Raw genomic sequence first — 15152 nt, forward strand, 5'->3', positions numbered from 1 at the left:
TTGATAGATCGGCAACACACCGGTCCCGTCGGTGCCGGATATCACAAAGTTTCCTGTAGAAGGATATTTCAGATGAATATGTGGCTAGAAGAATGGTGCAAGGGGGAGGGATTCAAATTCCTGGGACATTGGAACTGGTTCTGGGGGAGGTGGGACCAGTACAAACTGGACGGTTTGCACCTGGGCAGGACCGGGACCGATGTCCTAGGGGGAGTGTTTGCTAGTGATGTTGGGGAGAGTTTAAACTAAAATGGCAGGGGGTTGGGAACCTGAGCAGGAAGACAGAGGAAAGGGAAGCAAGGATAGAAGCAAAAGACAGAAAGGAGAAAAGCAAAAGTGGAAGGCAGAGACATCAAGGGTGTAAATCAAACAGGGCCACAGTAAATAAGAATTCTAAAAGGACGAAGAGTGTTAAAAAATCAAGCCTGAAGGCTTTGTGTCCTAATGCGAGGAGCATTCGCAATAAGGTGGATGAATTAGCTGCGCAAGTAGATGTAAACGGATATGATATAATTGGGATTACGGAGACATGCTCCAGGGTGACCAAGACTGGGAATTCAACATCCAGGGGTATTCAATATTCAGGAAGGACAGGAAAAAAGGAAAAGGAGGTGAGGTAGCATTGCTGGTTAAAGAGTAGATTAACACAATAGTAAGGAAGGATATTACCTCTGATGATGCGGAATCTGTATAGGCAGAGCACGTTAGTGGGAGTTGTATAAAGACCCCCAAACAGTAATGCTGAGGTTGGGGATGGCATTAAACGGGAAATTAGAGACGCATGCAATAAGGGCTCTGTAGTTATCATGGGTGACTTTAATCTACATATAGATTGGGCTAACCAAATTAGTAACAATACTGTGGTGGAGGAATTCCTGGAGTGTATATGGGATGATTTCCTGGACCAATATGTCGAGGAACCAACTAGAGATCAGGCCATCTTAGACTGGGTATTATGTAATGAGAAAGGATTAATTAGCAATTTTGTTGTGTGAGGACCCTTGGGTCGGAGCGATCATAATATGATAGAATTCTTCATTAAGATGGAGAGTGAAGTAGTTGACTCAGAGACTAGGGTCCTAAATTTAAATAAAGGAAACTACGATGGTATGAGACACGAGTTTGCTAGGATGGATTGGGGAACGTTACTTAAAGGGTTGACGGTGGATAGGCAATGGCAAACATTTAAAGATCGCATGGATGAACTACAGAATTTGCTCATCCTTGTTTGGCATAAAAATAAAACAAAAAAGATGACTCAACCGTGGCTAACAAGGGAAATTAGGGATAGCATAAGATCCAAGGAGAGGACATATAATTTGGCCAGAAAAAGCAGCAAACCTGAGGATTGGGAGCAGTTTAGGATTCAGCAAAAGATGAGAAAGGGATTAATTAAGAGGGGGAAAATAAAGTAAGCTAGCATGGATCATAAAAACTGACTGTAAAAGCTTCTATAGATATGTGAAGAGAAAAAGATTGGTGAAGTCAAGCCTAGGTCCCTTGCAGTCAGAATCAGGGGAATTTATAATGGGGAACAAAGAAATGGCTGACCAATTCAATACATACTTCAGTTCTGTCTTCACAAAGGAGGACACAAATAACCTCCAAGAGATGTCGGGGAACATAGGTCGAATGAGAGGGAGAAATTGAATGAAATCAGTATTTGAATGGTGTTAGGGAAATTGACGGGATTGAAGGCCAATAAATCCCCAGGGCCTGATAATCCACATCCTAGGGTACTTAAGGAAGTGGTCCTAGAAATAGTAGATGCATTGCTGGTCATCTTCCAAAATTCTATAGACTCTGGAACAGTTCCCATGGATTGGAGGATAGCTAATGTAACCCCACTATTTAAAAAGGGTGGGAGAGAGAAAATGGGGAATTATAGACCGGTAAGCCTGACATCAGTAGTAGGGAAAATGCTAGAGTCCATTATAAAAGATGTAATAGCAGAGCACTTGGAAAACAGTGACAGGATCTGACAAAGTCAACATGGATTTACAAAAGGTAAATCATGCTCGACTAATCTACTGGAATTTTTTGAGGATGTAACTGGTAGAATAGATAAGGGAAAACCAGTGGGTGTGGTGTATTTGGACTTTCAGACGGCTTTCGATAAGGTCCCGCATAAGAGATTAGCGTGTAAAGTTAAAGCACATGGGATTGGGGGTAAGGTACTGTCTTGGATAGAGAACTGGTTGGCAGACAGGAAGCAAAGAGTCGGGTCTTTTTCCGAATGGCAGGCAGTGACTAGTGGGGTACTGCAGGGATCGGTGCTAGGACCCCAGCTATTCACAATATATATAAATGATCTAGATGAGGGAACTAGATGTAATATCTCCAAGTTTGCAGACGACACAAAGCTGGGTGGGCGTATGTGCTGCGAGGAGGATGCCGAGAAACTCCAGTACGATTTGGACAGGTTGGGTGATTGGGCAGATGCATGGCAAATGCAGTATAATATGGATAAATGCGAGGTTATCCACTTTGGTGGCAAAAACAGGAAGACAGATTATTATCTGAATGGCAATAGATTGGGAGAAGGGGAAGTGCAACGAGACCTGGGTGTCCTTGTGCACCAGTCGCTGAAGGTAAGCATGCAGGTGCAGCAGGCGGTTAAGGCGGCAAATGGTATGTTGGCCTTCATAGCAAGAGGATTCGAGTACACGAGCAAGGATGTCTTGCTGCAGTTGTACAGGGCCCTTGGTGAGACCACACCTTGAGTATTGTGTGCAGTTTTAGTCGCCTTATCTGAGGAAGGATGTTCTTGCCATTGAGAGTGTGCAGCGAAGATTCACCAGACTGATACCTGGGATGGCAGGAATGACGTACGAGTAGAGATTGGGTCGATTAGGCTTATATTCGCTAGAGTTTAGAAGAATGAGAGGGGATCTCATTGAAACTTATAAAATTCTAACAGGACTAGACAGACTAGATGCAGGAAGGATGTTCCTGATGGTGGGGGAGTCCAGAACCAGAGGTCACAGTCTAAGGATAAGGGGTAAGCCATTTAGGACTGAGATGAGGAGGAATTTCTTCACCCAGAGTGGTGAACCTGTGGAATTCTCTGCCACACAGAGCAGTTGAGGCCAATTCATTAAATATATTCAAGAAGGAGTTGGATATATTTCTTGAGGCTAAAGGGATCAAGGGATATGGGGAGAAAGCAGGGACAGGGTACTGAATTTGGATGATCAGCCATGATCTCCTTAAATGGCAGAGTGGGCTCGAGGGGCCAAATGGCCTACTCCTGCTCCTATCTTCTATGACTTTATCCTGATTTTCTGGGCTAAGATCCTTTCTTACTGCTGCCTTTATCTCATCCTTTATCAGGGCTACCCAACCTCCTTTTCCATTTTGCGTAACTTTTCTAAAAATCAAGAACATGGAATATTTAGTTCCCAACCTTGGCTACGCAGCAACCAAGTCTCAGTAATGGCTACCTGATCAAACCCATTTATCTCTAGTTGTGCCATTAATTCAACTAACTTGTTACGAATGCTTCATGCATAATAAAAGAAATAGGAGCAAGCCATTCAGCCCCTCCAGCCTGCTCCACCATTCAGTAAGATCATGGTTGATCAGGTGTTGCGTTTAATTTTAATTTTTTTACAATTTTTACCTGATGTGGCCTTAGTCGCTAATGCCCGATTACCATTGTTAAACTCTCTATCCCTTCCTTGCACACTTTGCTTGATTTTACCCAAATTGCTACACCGCTCTACAGCCGTGACATTTTCCCAGACTTATAAATTTACCCTTACCTGAACATTCCCTCCCCCTTATTAGTTTAAAGCCCTATCTACTGCCCTAGTTATTCAATACGCCAGAACACTGGTCCCAGCCCGGTTTAAGTGGAGTCTGTCCCAATGGAACAGCTCCCTCTTTCCCCAATACTAGCGTCAGCACCCCATTAATTGAAACCTCTGTTTGTCCGTATGCTAATTTGCGCTTAGCTCAGGTAGTAATCCAGAGATTATTATCTTCAAGGTTCTGCTTTTAATTTGTACCCTAGTTTTAATTTAACTAGTTTAAATTATTCATTTAATAAAGTATTAGTTATAGGTTCCTAGTTTTAAATACTTACTGCCTCAAGCTTATACAAACCACTATAAGCTTTAAGGCAATAAAAAGCATCTCCTTCCCCCTCTCACCAAATTCTCAACTTCCCACTCTGTTTACAATGCACTCCGTTCACATTGCGATCTGTGGTTATGCTCTGTGCCTTAGCGCTGAACAAAACATACCTTGTAAAAATAGGCAGAAGCCAGTATTTCCCTTGATCCCCATACACCTGTTTTATATTTTTGGTAATTCCAAGACTAAATCCATTTTTGTCAGGGCCATTTCGAAACACTGGTGCACGGAAAGCCTCTGGGGGAAAAAAGTACTCAGTTAACAGCAGTACAATATTTTCTTCAAATCAATAATACAGATCTAGACCAAGATCCTGCTACATAGGTTAAATAACACCTCTTCCTGATGTTATTTTAATAGGACAGCCACAATTAAGAAAAAGATGTCATCTTTCTCTTTTCTACTGCATAACAATAACCAAAGGCAGCAAGGCATCTGTAAAAGCCACAACTGTGAGGCTTTAACTTAACTCAAATTATCAAAGCAAATTTGTAATCAGTTTAAAGACTCTCTTACCTATTGTAGACCTATTTTTGCTGACCAGCCAGCAGTGATAACTGAAGAGTGACAGTAAACTGATGAAGAACATGGCCGCCACAAAGAAAAGAAACAAGACATGGAATTTTGCACGAGTGTCTGGCAGATCACCCTATAGGAAGCAAAAACAACTTCAGCTATATAACATTTTGCCACGAGCATGATACCCGACAGTTAGGTAATGTGTCTTATATACTAGGTTTCAAACCACCTTTTTCAGATCTCTACCACTTTTATAGAAAATTTATCTTTGTTAAATTTTATTTTTCTGGAACACTTGTTTAAAAAAACAAACATCAGTAATGTTTTTGATATTTTCAGCTGTTCAGTAATGCATTAAGTTGCATTCGTTCATAAATGTCTGAATTATTAACTACAATGCCAGAGACCTGAGTTACCCATAGCTTTTTCCTGGAACAAAACGGACACCATTTGTCAAATCACATCATATTTACACGATACATCATATTCAAAACATTATTTAAAATCGAAACCTGTCAACCATTTAATTTTTCAGATTTTCTTCTCCCTATCTTTTCACTTAACCCCAGGCCATGTACCAAATGCAGCCAAGAGGGCATGTAGCCCAACTCTCCATCTATGCCACTCTTGATTGGGTATCCATGTGGTGTGCAGGAGTATGACTGCCTCTCAGATTGCTTTCACCCCATGGGGAAATTGTTGACTTGCACTTGGCCCTACCCCAAAGAAGTAACTTAGTGGAGTGGCAGGCTAAGTCCAAACCACATCATACCAGTGTGCTTTCCAGTCATCTTGTCCTAACATTTATAATTTAAAACACATTTATACAGCCTTTACAGCTTTAACTGATAGTAGAATCATTTTGCACAGAAATATCAGCACCTGGTATATTGAAGTAATAACAATGGGGTGAGGGAGTGGAAGAAGAGAACAGCTCCATTTCAATTCCCCCATGTTGCTGAGTTCCTGATAACAGTATATGATAAGGCTCCAAACAGAGTCCTGTGCAGGTTAAGCTACAAGCTATAGACCAGGCATACTGGGAAGAAAATAGAAGTGTACCCCAATTGGTGGAGTAGCAGGGAAGGAAAAACATTATGGCTCTCAAACAATCAGAAAGGCAAATGCTTTTGAAACCAACACTATTTTGTGTGCTAAATGACTTATTAGTACTGGTAATAAATTCTGCCTGTAACTTACTTTCACCTTCATTGGAGCTCTACCAATGAAATGTATCCTGAGTAAAATAAAAATATTGAGATGGGGACACAGGAAAAGTTATGTGGCAGGTGGTGGAACACGTGCAAATGAGGAGCTGGGAGAATGTGGGGGTCTGCATTGGGGACGTGGGAGGAAGATGGGAGAGTCTGCGTTTGGGAGCATTCAGTGGGGTCTAGATGTGGGGGTGGAGGTGGCTAGCTAGGTGTTCATTGGTACTCTGCACGTAGGGAAGTAGAGGTCTGGAAGCAATGGTGGGGCTCTGAGGTGCAGGAGAATTTAGGGAGGGGAAGGCAGGCTAGGGTCTGGGACCATTTGGAAAGGTTATGTGTGTGGCAGCACAGGATGGTCTGGGAATACTGGGGGTGGTTGTCTGCAGTTGGGAAAGAATTCTGGGGTGTGGATTCAATGTTGGGGTACTGGGGTAAGCCGGAGAGGTTGGTGGGTGGAGTGGAAAGGTGGGATGAGGGAAACAGGGGTTTGGCAGCTTTGGGCAGGGACAGGGAACATTCAAGATATCTGGGAACATAGGTAGTGGATGTGGCAGGTGCACAAGCAAAGAATGCACCAGAAAAAAAAACTGCTTGCAATTGTTAATCAGTACGGTTAGCAGTCACAGCCAGCTGGGAGAAAAGTGGTCTCATCAAGAGCAAACAGTGGCTGTGACTGCCTGAGAAGACACACAAGTATTATTCCTCGATAGGAGAAAAGCACTGACAGTGGGCAACTGAGCAGGGTAATTAAGTCACACATCTGCAGAGCCTCAAATATATCTAAATAGCAAGAAAAAGTCCAGCTGAACAATACAAGCTTCAGGAAAAGAGAGCAAAATTCAGCTTCATTTCGGTGGCATAGTGGTTAGCACTGTTGCCTCACAGCGCCAGGGACCCGGGTTCGAATCCGGCCTCGGGCGACTGTCTGTGTGGAGTTTGCACATTCTCCCCGTGTTTGCGTGGGTTTCCTCCGGGTGCTCCGGTTTCCTCCCACAGTCCAAAGATGTGCGGGTTAGGTTGATTGGCTATGATAAATTGACCCTTAGTGTTAGGGGGATTAAATACGTGGGGTTACGGGGACAGGGTGGGATATGTGTTGGTGTAGGGGTTACAAGGATCGGGTGGGATATGTGTCGGTGCAGGCTCGATGGGCCGAAATGGCCTCTATCTGCACTGTGGGGTTTCTGTGATTTCTGTGATAAGAGAGGGTAGACTGATGGAGGAAAACATTAGATATATTTCCAATAGAATTTGAATAATTTTAAATATTTTTGTTCATAGAAACATAGAAGATAGGAGCAGGAGTAGGCCATTCGGCCCCTTGAGCCTACTCCGCCATTCAATGAGATCATGGCTGATCATCCAAACTCAGTACCCTGTCCCTGCCTTCTCTCCATATCCCTTTAGCCTTAAGAAATATATCTAACTCCTTCTTGAATATATTTAATGAACTGGCCTCAACTGCCCTGTGTGGCAGAGAATTTCACAGGTTCACCACTCTCTGGGTGAAGAAATTCCTCCTCATCTCTGTCCTAAATGGCTTACCCCCTTATCCTTAGACTGTGACCCCTGGTTCTGGACTCCCCCGCCATCGGGAACAGCCTTCCTGCATCTAGTCTGTCTAGTCCTGTTAGAATTTTATAGGTTTCAATGAGATCCCCTCTCATTCTTCTAAACTCCAGCGAGTATAAGCCCAATCGACCCAATCTCTCCTCATATGTCATTCCTGTCATCCCAGGTATCAGTCTGGTGAATCTTTGCTGCACTCCCTCCATGGCAAGAACATCCTTCCTCAGGTAAGGCGACCAAAACTGCACACAATACTCAAGGTGTGGTCTCACCAAGGCCCTGTACAACTGCAGCAAGACATCCTTGTTCCTGTACTCGAACCCTCTCGCTACGAAGGCCAACATACCATTTGCCTTCTTAACTGCCTGCTGCACCTGCATGCTTACCTTCAGCGACTGGTGCACAAGGACACCCAGGTCTCGTTGCACTTCCCCTTCTCCCAATCTATTGCCATTCAGATAATAATCTGCCTTCCTGTTTTTGCCACCAAAGTGGATAACCTCGCATTTATCCACATTATACTGCATCTGCCCAACCTGTCCAAATCATACTGGAGTTTCTCGGCATTCTCCTCACAGCACACACGCCCACCCAGCTTTGTGTCGTCTGCAAACTTGGAGATATTACATTTAGTTCCCTTGTCTAGATCATTAATATATATTGTGAATAGCTGGGGTCCTAGGACCGATCCCTGCGGTACCCCACTAGTCACTGCCTGCCACTCGGAAAAAGACCCGTTTATTCCAACTCTTTGCTTCCTGTCTGCCAACCAGTTCTCTATCCAAGTCAGTACCTTGCCCCCAATCCCACGTGCCTTAACTTTACACGCTAATCTCTTATGCGGGACCTTATCGAAAGCCTTCTGAAAGTCCAAATACACCACATCCACTGGTTCTCCCTTATCTATTCTATACCAGTTACATCCTCAAAAAATTCAAGTAGATTAGTCAAGCATGATTTACCTTTTGTAAATCCACGTTGACTTTGTCTGATCCTGTCACTGTTTTCCAAGTGCTCTGCTATTACATCTTTTATAATGGACTCGAGCATTTTCCCCACTACCGATGTCAGGCTTACCGGTCTATAATTCCCCGTTTTCTCTCTACCACCTTTTTTGAATAGTCGGGTAACATTAGCTACCCTCCAATCCATGGGAACTGTTCGAGTCTATAGAATTTTGGAAGATGACCAGCAATGCATCTACTTTTTCTAGGGCCACTTCCTTAAGTACCCTAGGATGTAGATTATCAGGCCCTGGGGATTTATCGGCCTTCAATCCCGTCAATTTCCCTAACACCATTTCCCTACAAATACTGATTTCATTCAGTTCCTCTCTCTCATTAGACCATATGTTCCCCGACATCTCTGGGAGATTATTTGTGTCCTCCTCAATCATTTAAGTTTTTGTATTTGTTAAATTGTATTTTTTAAAAACCTGTATACAGTCAGCTGAGGTAACAACATGGTAGCTGAAATAAATCAATTTATTTGGAACAATTTGATTGACTGGTTTGGATTGGCAGATATTTTCTATTTATGCAAATCAGCTTCATTTACTGAACAGATGAAAGCTATTTAAACCATTGAGGTGCGAGTATGGCAGATTGTTTCCAGTGTGAGATACATTTTCCCAAACACCTCAAATACACATTGCCCACAATCCTTTTTAATTATTCTAATTGATCTCCCATAGCATTACACACAGTAAGTCAGAGAATATGTTAACACTCAGAGGCCTTCATGTTGCTGTTTCTGTCTCTCCTCTTCTGCTTCACTCTCTGTCTCTTCTGCTACTTCACTCCCCTGAACTCTTCTTTTTGCTGCACTCTGTTCTCATCTGCTTTTCTTTTTCTTTCCTTTTAAGTGAGAAGTGGGAGGTGATGGGTGGTACGGCAGGGAAAGGAGCAGGCTACATCTTTAGTGGGGATTGTAGGGGGGAAAAAGTCACTTTCAGAGGCTGCCTTCCTCTTCCTTCTCCCATTACTCATGCTCCTCCCAGCCACTCAACCCCTACACAGCCCCTATTCCTTCACCTTCCCACTACACATTTCATATGATCCCCTCACTCCCATACCTCTTCCAGTATACTACCAACTCAACTCCTGTACTTCCATTTCTCACTTCTTCCATTGTCATTCACCTCACCATTATCCTGCCATCCACTCTCACTTACTTCCCCTCCCCCTTCTGGGACGGTGCCAAGAGGCCAGAGGCCGCTCATCCTCAACCACTTTCTCTCCACCCCTCCCATCTATTTCCCTCAAGATTGTTTGCTTTCAAAATTCAACTTTAATAAAAATCAAATTCGAGTGAGGAAAGAAAATGCCTGCCTGCCTCATAGATGTTAGAAAGTAGAACTGGCACTGACATTTCTAGTCAATGAAACGCAGCTTGAGATTAACTAGTTGGCCTCAAAATTCAACTAGATTTTTTATTTTGAAAACTAAAACATTAAGTGAAGAACTACACTTTCTCTCTAAACTCCCTCTCTTTGACCTCAGTCTCTCTCTCCTCCTCAGCTTAATACACTTTTTAAAGTTTACATAATACAAAACAAAAACTACAACAGATGTGCAGATCTCTCTCTCTCTCTCTCTCACACACACACACACACACACACTCGTTTAAAAAATAAAGTGAGTATTAACACCACTGCGTCAGCCAATAAGTTGGAGGTGGGGCAGGACTTACAGCAAACAGTCGATTTACTCAGCAAACAAACAGAGTCTATTTAGAAAAAGAGTATCTACAAATGACAGCAATCAGAACTCATGACTGAAACTACAGCAAAGTCTCTGAATAAAGGCAGGGTTATTTCTCCAGAAAAATGCAGTGAGTGGAGGATAGTTACATAATACAAATTATGTGTGTAAAATCAATTCCAGTCACTTACAGCAGTGATTCACGGGGCAATTACCCAATCATCTTCATTCTGGCTGGGAATAGTGGTGTGCACCGTGAATATGCAGCCGTAAAAAAAATATATAAATTTTACTTCAGTGAAGCTTTTGAAATATGTCCGCTTATTTTTCAAAATTATTTTAGGAAAAGCTACTGGGCAGAAACTGCTAAATAAAAAAAAATCCTGTCAGTACAACAGACCAAACAGTGCTTATGCATCTTGGGAATTTAGGATCTTGGGAATTTAGGTACACTCTACATGCTCAGACTGCACAATTAAAATTCAGCTTTAGGCAAAAAAATCAAAATCCAAGCCGAGGCTTTTAGGAGAGGCTGCGGCATTTAAGTAAAAACTTTAATGATGCTTTAAAAGACACCAGAGAAATTTAATCATGCAGTCTACGTGGGGTAGAGGAACAAAGGGATCAGAGTACAAATACACAAATAACCACAAGTTGCGACACAGGTATGCAAGGCCATAAAAAAAGCAAACCAAGCACCAGGGTTTATTTCTAGAGGGATAGTATTGAAAAGTAGGGAAGTTATGCTAAACCTGTATCGAACCTTGGTTAGACCACACTTGACTGGTCACCATATTATAAAAAGGATATCGAGGCAATGGAGAGGGTGTAGAGAAGATTTACAAGGATGATACCAGAAATGCAAGGGTATACATATCAGGACAGGATGAACAGGCTGGGTCTCTGTTTTCTCTTGAAAAAAGGCTGAGGGATGACCTAATAGAGGTCTATAAAATTATGAAAGGTTTTGATAGAGTGGATACAGAGAGAATGTTTCCACTTGTGGGGAAGAGCATAACTAGAGGTCATCAATATAAGATAGTCAACAAGAAATCCAATAGGGAATTCAGAAGAAACTTCTTTATCCAAAGGGTGGCGAGAATGTGGAACTCGCTACCACAGGGAGTGGTTGAAGCAAATAGCATTTAAGGGGAGGCTAGACAAGCATATGAGTTAAAAGGGAATAGAGGGTTATGCTGATAGATTTAGATGAGGAAAGACGGGACGAGGGTCGAGTGGAGCATAAATGCCAGCATGGACTGGTCGGGTCGAATGGTCCGTTTCTGTGCCGTATATCCTATGTAATATAATTTTTTTAAATTTCATTTAAACCTTCATTTACTATTTATTAGTTACTGAGAAAAACATGAAGGATGGAAAAACAATTCAAAAAGCATTTTGTGTGCTTTGTGGGAACACGTGGCCAGACTTTTCCATCATGTTGATATAGTTTATAAATATCAGCTATAGTGCAACACGCAGCTTAACATTTAAGGTTGAGAGGTCCCATTATAGTGCTACCTACAAGTGTAACAGGTACTTATACTGAGCCTTTCAATGAAACATAAGCTCCACATACCAAATTTAATATATAGGTAAGTTTTGTATTCATATAGTTGAAATATCTGAAAGCACTTATTGAAGTGCAGTGACTGCAGCTTCTTTTCATGGCTGATCAGTACCTCAACTGCATTTCCCCATCTTTGCTCCAAATCACTCGATACCTCTACCCAACAAAAGTTTATCGCTCAAAGTCTTCAAAATTTCAATTGTTCCAGCATCCACAGCTTTTTGGGAGCGATTCCAACTACCCGTTGTGTGAAAAAGTGCTTTCTGATTTCACTCCTAAATGGCCAGCTCTAATTTTAAGGTTATACCCTCTTGTTCTGGATTCACCCGCCAAAGGAAATAGTTTCTGTGTCTACCCTATCAAACCCCTTAACCATCTTAAATATCTCAATTAGATTACCCCTCAACCTTCTAAACTCAAGAGAATACAAACCAAGTTTATGCAACCTGTCTCAATTTAACTCTTCATGCCCTGGTATCATATTGGTGAATCCGCACAGTACCCCTTCCAAAGCCAATATATCTTTCCTGAGGTTTGGTGCCCAAAATTGAACAGAGTACTTGAGATAGGGTCTGACCAGGGTTCTATACAACTGAAGCATCACTTCCTCACTTTTGAATTTCAACCCTCTTTAGATAAAGGCCAACATTTCATCAGACTTTTTGAATACTTTTTGTACCTGTGCACTAGCTTTTAGTGATTTGTACACATGGACACCGAAATCCCTTTGCTCCTCCACAGCTCCTATTCTCTCACCATTAAGAAAATATTCCAATTTGTCTTTCTCGAATCCAAAGTGGATGACCTCACACCTCCACATTGAACTTCATCTGCCATAGACAGACTAAGTCAGTGGACTAAACTATGTTCCTTTGCAACTTCCTGCTCCCATCCACACTACTTTCTGTGCCTTCGAACAGTATCATCTACAAACTTGAGTATACAACTCTCTGGCCTAGAAATTCAGTTGGTTGCGCCAGCCGTTAGCGCCTTAAGAGAAGTGAATTTCGGGTGCTATGCGTGTAGCATCCGGGCGCAGCGCGATCTGCGCCTCGCCCCAAATTAAGTAGACATTTAGCGCCGGCGCAAAGTTTAGCGCGCGCTCACCTGCGCGCACAGAAAATGACGTCATATCCTCGTGCAACGCCCTTTGCGCGCCCCGATCCAGAACTTCAGTGGGACCGCCCCATTGTGCGGCCGGCGGCCCGCACGCTTGTTTAGTGGAACGCAACAGAGCCGACGCGGGACCCGGGGAGCGTAAATTAAAGGGCACTTACCCTGCACTATAAAGGGCAGGCATTTTGCAGCAAACACTCTTGTGCAACGGATTTCTGGAGAGAGACCAAGGAAGACAGCTTTCTGGTTTGGGCCAACACTAGCTCAGGTATTTTTGGCTTCAGGCCAGAGCGTTGCAAGTGGCCTCTTGTATATTTGACTGTTTGGCAGCATATTATGGGGGCTGCATGGGGTGCCAACGCTGAGTTTCAGCGTCATGTCCGTAGGGCTCGCAGACGCGGTGTGAGAGGGGCAGCCCTGGCTAGACGCAGAGGGGGCAACAGGCGTCGGCAACATAGGCCTTACCCAGTCAGGGCATACCGCCAGCAGCGCACCTACCTCAACATGAGTGGCGCGAGATGTGTAAAAAGGCTGAGATTCCGAAAGGAGGTGGTTGCAGAGATCTGCCATCTGCTTCGCAGAGATCTGCGTCCAAAGCTCAGGAGCAGGACGTCTCTGTCGGTGGAGGCGAAGGTGACGGTGGCCTTGAACTTCTATGCCACCGGCTCCTTCCAATCCGCTGCTGGGGACATAGCTAACATATCCCAGTTCGCCGTGCATTGCTGCATCCGCCAGGTGACCGATGCCCTTTTCAGAAGGAGACGCCAATTCATCTCCTTCCCCATGGCCCTGGAGAGGCAGCATCAGCGTGCACTGGGATTTGCAAGATTCGCGGCCTTTCCCTTGGTGCAGAGCGCCATTGACTGTACGTATGTGGCTTTGCGGGCACCTGTGGAGCATGCCGAGGATTACCGCAACCGGAAGGGCTACCATTCCCTCAATGTGCAGCTGGTGTGTGGCCACAAGCAGCGCATCCTAGCTGTCAATGCCCGCTTTCCAGGCAGCAGCCACGATGCCTTTATCCTGCGGCAGACAACTGTGCGTGACATGTTCGAGGCACAGCCTCCCCCAAGAGGATGGCTTCTCGGGGACAAAGGCTATCCTTTGTGTACCTGGCTCATGACCCCGCTCCGCGCGCCCAGGACCCCTGCTGAAGAGGCATACAACGAGAGTCATCAAGCGAGCAGGAACATAATCGAGCAAACAATTGGCGTCCTCAAGCAGCGGTTCCGCTGCCTGGATCGTCCCGGCGGATCTCTGCAGTATTCCCCGGACCGAGTGTCCCAATTCGTTGTTGTTTGCTGCATGCTGCACAACCTGGCTCTCCGCAGGACTCAGGCACTGCCACCTCACGTTGGACCACCACCTCAGGAGGAGGAGTACCATCCCAGGAGGGAGCGAGAAGGTCCAAGGGCCGTCCGTCGGCGGCTTATTGAACGTCACTTCTAAGCCCCGTCAGGGAATGCCTTGTGGCCATGAAGGAACATGAACGCAGCCGCTCCGCAAGCCCTCAGCCGGCGAGGCAACAAACACTTACAGCAACAAACATGGACACTGTCTGAATAAAGAGAAATCTTTATTTTAGACCAATGAAACCCCTTCACACATGAAACCCAGAAACATTAAACGGCCCCAAAAAACAGTACATCAAATGACTCACTCCCACAACCTGGGGAGGAATAACTGAACATTTGTTCAAAAATGGCCTTCATCCTCGGCCTTAACCCAAAAAACATCCCCAGAAACAAAACAACCATGGCCAAAAGAAACATAGGCATCGCCATATAAAATAACACTTGGCCACACCGTCTACTTCTTGGGCCGCGAGGGCGAGACCTTGTCGAGCCTTTTGGGGCCCCTGCCCGGCCTGCTGCTCCTCCGCAAGCTCTGCCCAGTGGCTGCTGCGAGGCTGGGGAAAGGCTCCTGAGGATTAGATGTCCTTCTGGCAGATGCCCTTGGGGGGCGGCCTAGATGGGGTTTGCCCCTCGAGGGTCCGGCTGGTGATTGGCGCAGCTGTGCCTGGCCAACATCATTCGCAGCCGCTTGCCGTTGAGGCGCCACTGGGGGAGTGGCGGTGGTGGCTGGAGGAATGTGTGCAATCTGGCGGATGGTCGGCCCTGGCTGGTGATGTGCCACTCTGGCACTCGCACGAACCCGCACTGCAGCATGCGCACCAATCTGCCGAAGGGCAGCCCGCTGTGCTGCTGCAGCGCGGCGGGTGTCCAGGCGATGCCTGGCTGACGCAGCGCGTGTGGCAGCAGTCAGTGCCCCTGTTGCCCTGGTCTGCGACCGCAACAGAGCAGCCACTGTCTGGACGGCATCACTGAT

At 44.8% G+C, this 15152-nt stretch overlaps 1 protein-coding gene across 4 annotated transcripts in view; it reads right to left on the reverse strand.

The window, feature by feature from the left end:
* The window catches only part of LOC147111859 (palmitoyltransferase ZDHHC20-B-like), a 121329-nt gene that overhangs the window by 19689 nt on the left and 86488 nt on the right, over positions 1-15152 (reverse strand). For all 4 annotated transcript variants that reach the window (XM_085999179.1, XM_085999178.1, XM_085999177.1 and 1 more), the window contains 2 exons: positions 4654-4786; positions 4248-4374 (listed from right to left, as the gene is read on the reverse strand). In XM_085999179.1, the coding sequence (XP_085855305.1) occupies positions 4248-4374; positions 4654-4786 (260 nt within the window). The remainder of the gene's footprint in view (positions 1-4247; positions 4375-4653; positions 4787-15152) is intronic.

Source organism: Somniosus microcephalus, chromosome 10, assembly GCF_052327205.1.
Source record: "Somniosus microcephalus isolate GS21.2 chromosome 10, FLI_Smic_1.0, whole genome shotgun sequence".
NCBI lineage: Eukaryota > Metazoa > Chordata > Chondrichthyes > Squaliformes > Somniosidae > Somniosus > Somniosus microcephalus.